Genomic DNA, 8937 nt, shown 5'->3' on the forward strand with positions numbered 1-8937 from the left:
GAACCTTGCTATATCTGAGCATGCCTGTGCACTCTAGCACAAAGGATACAGAGTTCATTTTCTAAGCACTTTACCTTCTCCACCAAGTGACTTTTTCAACGTCCGCAAGTTTTAAAACTATTTTAGTGAAAACCAAGATATGCAAGCTACTTGAACTGGTAGACAGCATCTTGAGAAACTGTAATGCAAAATGCTTTTTAAAAGTCACAATAATACCCCTTGAGAAACTGCAGCCACATGCTACTTCATGAAGTGCTGTTACATCCCTGTATTTAGCAGCAGTGTCAGCAGTGTTAGCAGCAGTGAAACATGAAAAGGTCAAGGGTGGAGGTGGCATGCAGAGATAGCATTTAAGAGTACCTGGGAAAGACTCTTGAGTTCCTCCTATCCAAGATAAACCAGTATTCCATAAGTATCTAGATTCCAGGGGTTGTATCCAACCAAGGTGTTCTATTAGCACAAGGACATATGCCTGCACCATGGGACTTCCTCTCCTCTTCCCACATACCCCCAAATCTGTTCCAGGGGGTTGGGGGGACCCTCAGAACAGATCTGAGACAGGCATATGAAGTCCTTGCACTAATGGGATGACTTTGTTCAATACAAGCCCCAACTTCGATACGTGTTGTAGAATGATGTCTTAATGCAAAGAGGGAGGGCATCAGATCTACCAAGTCCCCACAAATCCATCTACATCTCTGTTGGGATCACACATTCAAAGACAGGCATAGGCAAACGTGGCCCTCCAGATGTTTTGGGACTACAACTCCCATCATCCCTGACCACTGGCCCTGTTAGCTAGGGATGATGGGAGTTGTAGTCCCAAAACATCTGGAGGGCCGAGTTTGCCTATGACTGCTCTCTAAGAAGATGCATCCCCCCAAACTGTTCTTTTGCATTAGACATGATCATACCAGGAAATGAGTGACTGGTTACAGGATCAACCCCCCTCTGCTAATATCCAAAGGCCATTCTACACTTTTCTACAGAATGCTCACAACATTGGTTTTTTTACTTCAGTCTTAGTTGTATGTGGATTTAAAATTATTTCTCCATTTGGAACAAGGACCCTATACCAGCTGAAAATCATTACCTGTCTCATTCCAACAGCTTGGCAAGCAGCTCCAAGTTGTTACCAACAACATAGCAGTGCAATTATGTGCTGCAGTGCTAGAAGCCCCACCACTGCTAGGTACCTATGTATCAAAAAACAGCCTATGCTTTTATAGAAATATGAAGCAATATAATATAGCCACCAGTGCTTATAGTGCATTTCCTCATTTTATCTGACCAGCTGACTCAAGTCAAACTTGGAGTTCCACAATAACTGAAAGTTGAGAAGTTTCTGCTTAGCAACAAACTATATGTTCCCAGTTTACCATCAAACTGTGGTTTTGCCATTACCGTGGTACCTCGGGTTACGAACAGTCCTGCTTACAAACGCTTTGGGTTATGAACTCCACAAACCCAGAAGTAGGTGTCCCGGGTTGTGAACTTTGACCCAGGATACGAACGCAATCTGCTTCCGGGGCCGCAGGAGGCCTATGTAGGGAATGCATGCTTGGATTAAGAACGGACTTCCGGAACGAAATAAGTTTGTAACCCAAGGTACCACTGTATCCATAAGTGGTAGGGAAAGATGTGAGTCTGAAAGCTAGTGTGTGCTCATGTAATGGTTTGCCATTACATCTGAATGCATCCACTTTCTTGCAGGTTTTATACTTCTTCAAAAACCTGCAAATCCTATCCGATCAGAGAAGATATCAGAACTAAATAAAGTACTGTATTATTATTCTTGCCATAAGATACCAGGGCAGGTTACAACATTAAAACACAGTATTAAAAGCAGCTTAAAGCAACTTACAATCACAAAAATAAGGTGTTAAAGCCATCATGATACTTTCATACCACTCAACTCCAAAGAAACAGGCAGGAAAGGGGGATGAGAGGCGATCCAGGTAAAATCTATAAGCTGGGGTGGCAAGCCTGTGGTCCTCCAGATGTTACTGGACTAAAATTCCCTGCATCTGTGATTGCTGGCTATGCTGGTTGTGGCTGATGTGAATAACAACAACAACAATAATAATAATCACAATAATAATTTATACCCCAGCCACTCTGGGCAGCTTCCAACAAAATATTAAAAATACAATAAAACATCAGACATTAAAAACTTCCCAAAACATCAGGAAGGTTACAGGCTAGCCATCCCACCTTAAAGTCTTTTCAGCCAGTGCAGAAGCCAAGGCAGCTACAACTACAGTGTAGTCATATGGACCCGACAATTTGCAGCTCACAGCACTCAGCTGAAACCGACATGAAAAAGTTGAGCTGGACTCATGCACCTTGCATATAATTTAGTTGAACTGCTGATGAACATTACTCTTATAGCCTACTGCCACAATATCGCCCTATCATACCCTTACCCAATCTGGTGCATAGGGAAGCCTTATACGTAACTTGCACTGACTGAGGCTGAGGGAATTTATGGTCAAAAACCTATGTAGGTCACTAGTTTGAGGAAGGCTGTTCTATAACACTAGGTCTCCCTGAGACCCTTAACAAAATTATTTCTCGTTGTGTTTCAAAGTTATTGTTCTCACCATGGCAATGAATAGTTCAGCTTTATAAACAAGCCCACAAAATCTACTAGCCTACAAGAAATTTTATTAGCGTGATGGGGGCTGGCAGAGGAGGCACAGAGAACTCCATCCCTCCAGTAGCAACCCACTGGACTAGGAATTTATGTTCTGGAAGGTTTTGTTGCTTGTTGCTGAGGACAGACGGAATACCTGATCCACCCTCCATCTACATGGAACTCCTGGTTGCCCAGGGCTACCAGGCAAGTGCTTAAATACAAGGTTGGCATAGTTCACCATAGGTCACTCTCTGACAGATAATGCTAGAGTGCATTGTTCTTTGTTAAAGTCACAAATGTAACAGGTTATAGAACTGTGTACAAGTTAGAGAAAGAGATGCCTTATAAAATAATTAGACTCAACATAAGTAACGAGCTTATTTTTCTTGATCTAACTAAACAAGATTGATTTTTTAAAAAAATAACAGTGACAGTTTAGGGTTAATTATCACATTATCATTGCTTAACATATTCTTTGAATTTTGACAAACAGAGTTTATCAAAGATATTACATATGGATGAGTAATCCTGTCAAACTAAATCAACAGGCATTTTTAAATTTTTACTCGTTCTCATCTCTCGTTGTAATTATATATTGAAAACCAATAACAGAACATTAAAAGAACTTTCACAAAGTGAATTTTGAACCACCCCCCACATTCTAATACTCATTAGCTGCATGGACTAAATGCCATCTATTAAATATACAAACTCAGGTAGGTGAAATATATTTGAGGAAGAGTTTATCACAGAAAGTGAAGCATCCCACCCCCACTCTGATTTCTGTGAAATGAACCATGGAATCCCATTTTTAAAGATAAAAAAGCTTTAACAACAGGTGGGCTGTTTTCTTCCCACATCTGTATGCACAATGCTTTACGTTAAGGGAAGACAGCATGATTCAGTATCTTGCTCAACAATTCTAAAAAGGAGGAAATTCTAAACACGCACATTACAAAATACTAACTATAACTGTGCAACCATTGGATAGCACAGAGGTGGGGGAAGAAAGAAACTATCATTCTTCAACACAGTTAACAGCGAAGTCACACCAAAAGTATCTACTATGAAATCAGTCAAATAGTATTCAGTATGGAGCTGTCACATGAATCAACCACTATGCAGTACCCGGATCACTCTTGATCAAGTAGGTTAGAAAGATTTAAGTTATCAACTTGACTAAACTCTGCTTAGCTTAGGATAAATGTTTCTCAGTGTTATTCGTTACTTGCTGCTGTGCAATTTCACCCAGTTAATAAAAGCTGCTTCAGGCTCATAAAAACCAAAGGTTATGTTTGTTCAAATGTTACAAGTTTAAAATTAACTTGAAAGACTGTAATTTAGCCCAGAAAAGACAAGTACACTCAGATGAGAGGGCTGCAAGCAGCAATTACATCTTCAGGCAGACAGTACCTCACTCTAAAAATCGACACACTAGAGGAATTCTTGTATAGCTCTTGTGGTATGTGGCACTATTTCCATGATGAATTATTTCTAAACTCCTCTGTATGTGAGCTACTCCACTGGAAGCAGAAGGGATAAAATGAAAGATACAAAATCCTCTTGACTATATATAGCAACAGAGCTACGTAAGCTGGTTGTTTGGAGCCCCAAACTACTCCTTACCTTCCTGTGGCAAGCATAATCTTTTCTTTCACTGGTTTTTTCCCTCCACACTGAGAAGTTCTACTCAACTCTGTATTATTAAAACCAAGCATCACCTTGAGCAACAAGTTTTACAAACCCTGTGTTTAATGGACATAATCACAGGGAAGTATGAACAGGATTGCAGCCTCAAGGAATTAAGATATATCAACAGTAGCAACTTTTAGTCAGAATTCATACAGGAATTATGCCAAGCAGAGGGGAAATAAGCAACAAGGACACAAACAGAAGTTTTTGCCCCTTTCTTAAATCATCTTTACATGAAACACTGCCAACTCCCATGCAAGCTGGCCCATGAAATGAGAAAATTACATTGAGATCCTTCAGCAGGTATCCCATCTTCAGAGTTTAGGCGAGTAGCAACCAGTGATGGGTTGTTTTTTCTGTGAAGGCAGCCATATTGTAGAACTTTCTTCTCAGCATATTTGCCTGGTGGTCAGTTATCTTTTTAGACAACAGACAGACTGCCCTGTTCTGCCATGTTTTTAGTTATATTTAAGATCCCTTTTTTAGGGGTTTTTTATGTGCTCTGTTTGTTGCCTTTACTGGCATTTAATTTTGATATGGAATTTTATTGTTTTTATGATAATTTGCATAAGCCACTTTAAGATAATTTATGTTGAAAGGAGGGGTATATCCTATAAACAAATATAGGGGCTCTTGGTGGGAGCAACAATTGACAAACACTTAACTAACTGCCATAACCTGCAAGCTAGTTGGGGTAGGAAGTTTTTGTTAGGCATTTGAACAGTGCTGAGCACAAGAGTATGTGAACCAACGTCTTGATAAATAATGCTGATAATGCAAGAGAGCCAAAGGAAATTGGAAACAGCAATCCCAAGTCTCTAATCTATCACACTGGAGAAAGTTTGGCTGAGGTGGGTGTATCTAAAGTGGTCCCTGCTCCGCTCACTGAAAGTCCAAGCGGGCAGTATCCACACCAGCAGTAGCCAGCATAAAGCTCTAAAACAGCTTTCAAGGGTGGGAAGGGGCAGAGCTGGGAAAACCAAGGATCTGTTGGGTCTCAAGACAGACAAGCAAGCTGCAAATTGCAGTGCCAGGGGGCAGGGAAATAATCTGGGTCCATTTGCTGGTGTATGAAAACAACCTACGTTTGGGGGGCTGGTGCACTTGGGGAGGCTGAAAATGACACAGTGACTACACCATCAGTTAAGCCCAGTTGTTGTGAAATATGTAACAGACAGTGTCAATTCAGATATCGAACTTTGCAACAAATATTAAACACATGGGGGGATCATGGGTATAGTGAGATCATTTCTCAATCAATATATTTTCAGCTTCATGGTTTCTGTGAACTTATAGAAGAATCCAGTAATGTACGTCAGATGCTCTATGTGGTTTCAAGGTCAGGGTAGGTCTAAAAATAAGCAAGCCTTTTAAAGCCAAGATTGATGTACATGAAAGCACTGTTGTCTTCACTTAGAACTGACGCTATTCTTTGAACAAATGTTACCTACATTCTGCCCTGAAGTTAGCATAGGGTTCTTTTTATACAACAGCAGAGAGCTACTCTGAGCTGTCTTAAACAGTGTTACAGGCATTACTTTCTGAAAAGTGACCCAAATCCCAATCACATGTCTTCTGAAAACTTATTTTATGAAGCTTTTGGTGTACTGGTACGCATTGTGTCTTGGATTTCAGAGTGTTATTTTTGGAGGGGCAATTCTTTCCCCCATCTGTGATTCAGTAGTCCTATTATAGGTAGGATGAGGAACTTAGCCCTCCAAATGTTGCTGGATTCCATATCCTATAAACTCTGGTTGCTGTCTAGTGGCAGAGGCTGATGGGAGTTGGAGTCCAACTACATCTGGACACCTATAGGTACTGCAACACTGCTATATGCCAACGGCAGACAACAGCATCTTACCTTCATTTACAACATATTTGCAAACCTGTAAATACAAACTAAGACAGGAACAGAAATCAAACCTGTGATATATATTATCCAATATTACCTAAGAGATGTATGTCAAAGTAAATTACTAAATTTGAAAACACTCACAGTATCCCACTATCAATGTAACTGTGTGTATAGAAATGTTAAATGCTCTGTTTCACACATTCCTCTACTCAATTACTATGAAACCAAGGCTTCTTTCTTTTGTGATAGATAACACAGCAACTGTCTTGTAATGTTTTCACTGCAGAGAAGTACCTGTAAATCACAATTATTAAAGCACCAACATATTTTGATGGATTAAAACACTGTATATAGTCTCTTTAAATATCAACATTCACAATGAACACTGTAACCACCAAAAGTTCACAAAGTGCCATTACATATATGGAAGTTTATTTAGCAAATGTTCTCTTCACAGAGGTCTCTAAAAGTAAGCTTTGCTTCTGACTCTACAGAAGTTTCCGCTGGGCGTTTCACAAGATAGTGCAAGGTGCTGACAGCAGGAAGAATTCAAGGCATACTTCTTTTGCCCTTTCTAACATTGATTAAAAGACAGTTCCTGAAAGTTAGCGTTCTTGAGAATTACATTAACCATATCATGTTTTGAGAAGCATTACACAAGAGCTGCACTTTTAGGCGGAGTGAGCATGTGTGTGGCTCTCTGCCCACAAGCAAGGGTGGTGCAAAATATTGTGTGACTGCCCAGCCCACATTTTTTTTTACTGGCAGTTTTGAGACTTACTATGGCTGTTGTGCTTGAAACAAGTTAATTTAAAGGAATGCCATGATCTCAAAATGGTACCTGGTACATGTAGTAACCCCCCCCCCCACGCCCCACCAACCCTAACCTAGCTGAAATACCAAGTTTTTACTTCCTGCATGAAGTTCCGTTTCCTCCACCACTTCACTAAGACTTGGTGAGGGGGTGGGGGGAGTAGAATAGCTTAGGTAGCCTAGCTATTTCTAAAAATGGGAATAGGCACTGCCACTCTTCCAAATGCCGATGGAAGTTCAGAGGTTGCTCCAAATCAGCAAGGGCAGGCTCAGACAGTCATGCGCTTCCACCAAAGGTTGAATATGACTTGTTCAGCAAGTGCTACGGCTTAAGAGGAGTGTGGTGCTGGGAAAGGAAGAAAGAGATCCTCGGAAGGAAAAGCAAAAACTGAAAGCATATGGGCCCTAGTAGAGACGTTAAGTTCGATGGGGAGTCAAAGGGCCAAGATCCACAAGAAGTAGCAAAAATATCTCTCTTGTGAGGTCGAAATCCTACTGGATGGGAAAGACCAGGTCGTGAGCACCGGCAGGTACATGTATCAGTTACAGCCAAGTGAAACGTAAGAAGTTTCGGCGAGAACGACAAACTGCAAAAGAGGGCGAGGAGGAGGGAAGAGCAGGCGCAGGGGGCAGCACGGGAGGGATCCTGAGAAAGACCCGGGACGGGGAGGGTGCGCAGGAGGGCTAGACGGTGAGACCCTAATTCGGGGTGGGAGCAAAGGTGGACGTTACAGAAAACGTGGCTGGGCAGACGGAGGATAATGGGAAGGGAACTGGATCAACGGGACGCGATCGAGGAGTAAGGGCGTAGTAAGAGTTTAGTAAGAGTGGGGGCGCGCGGACTGAGGGGCAGCCAGACAAGACACACAGATGTCCCCCCCCCCGACACCCCATAATACTCACGCCTTGTCCACCAGCTCCCGGACTTTCCACATATTGAGCATCTTGGCCGTCGTCGTCGTCGTCGTCGTGGCGGCGCGGAGAGCTTCCCCTCCCGGCCTAGGCCCCTACTAGCGCGTCCCCGGTCTCCTCCTCCTCCGCCTCCTCCTCCGCCAGGAGTCCGGCTAGCTGCTTCTCCGCCGCGGCAGCGCCAGGCCCGTCTCGCCTCGCAGCACCACCTCAGCTTCGCCAACGGCACAGAGACGGCGAGAGAGAGAGAAGCGATCGGTCCTGCCCCCCGGAAACCGGCAGCGCTGGGCCGCAAGGCCTGCTGGGACAAGAAGTCCGGCCGAAAGGCGGCCGGGAACGCCGGGCCTCGTTGAGAGAGAGGCAGAGGGATTCCGCCGCGCAGCATGCTGGGAGATGTAGTCCGGGGAGAAGCTTCTTAGAGGGCGGTCCCCTCCGCATGGCTTACTGGGAATTGAAGTTGTTTCTTTTTGGGATCTTGCTACTTCCGTTGGGTTTACTGGAAGAGGAGAAGAAACGGTGGAGGAGGCTTCTGCAGAGAAGAAGCTGAGCTTCTTTAGGCCAACGTTTGTCCTGTACAAACCAGTGCGAGAAAAAAGGAGAATAATCTTTAACAATAATAATAAGGAGAATAGTTAATTATGTGAAGTTCTCTGCTGCAGTCATGCTAGCTAGAATCTCAATTCTAAAAACTCATGATTTGTCTCTATTGAGGCATAAAACTGCAGCAACCACACCGATGACAATCTAGGAAAAACCAGGAGTTGTCCAACAAATGTAAGAAGAGCTGGATCAGCCCAGTGGCATACTGAGTCCAGCATTCTGTTTTCAAACAGTGGGCAACCAGATACCTGCAGGGAACTTGCAATAGGATGGGAGCACAAGACCACTCTGTCTTTCACTGCTTTCCAGCGACTGATATTCAGAAGCATTGCTGCCTCCAACTGGAGGCAGAGTATAACCATCGTGGATAGTAGCCATATATAGCCTTATCCTCCATTTTTAATCCTTTTGCAGCCATCCAAGCTGGTGG

General features: G+C 43.0%; 1 protein-coding gene across 2 annotated transcripts in view; it reads right to left on the bottom strand.

Annotated features, from left to right (window-relative positions):
• CLINT1 (clathrin interactor 1) overlaps positions 1 to 8190 on the bottom strand; it is a 64088-nt gene extending 55898 nt beyond the window's left edge. For both annotated transcript variants that reach the window (XM_028718376.2, XM_028718375.2), the window contains exon 1: positions 7902 to 8190. In XM_028718376.2, coding sequence (XP_028574209.1) covers positions 7902 to 7942 — 41 coding nt within the window. In that variant the 5' untranslated portion in view covers positions 7943 to 8190. The remainder of the gene's footprint in view (positions 1 to 7901) is intronic.
• Between the last annotated feature and the right edge of the window lie 747 nt (positions 8191 to 8937).

Source organism: Podarcis muralis, chromosome 2, assembly GCF_964188315.1.
Source record: "Podarcis muralis chromosome 2, rPodMur119.hap1.1, whole genome shotgun sequence".
NCBI classification, from domain to species: domain Eukaryota; kingdom Metazoa; phylum Chordata; class Lepidosauria; order Squamata; family Lacertidae; genus Podarcis; species Podarcis muralis.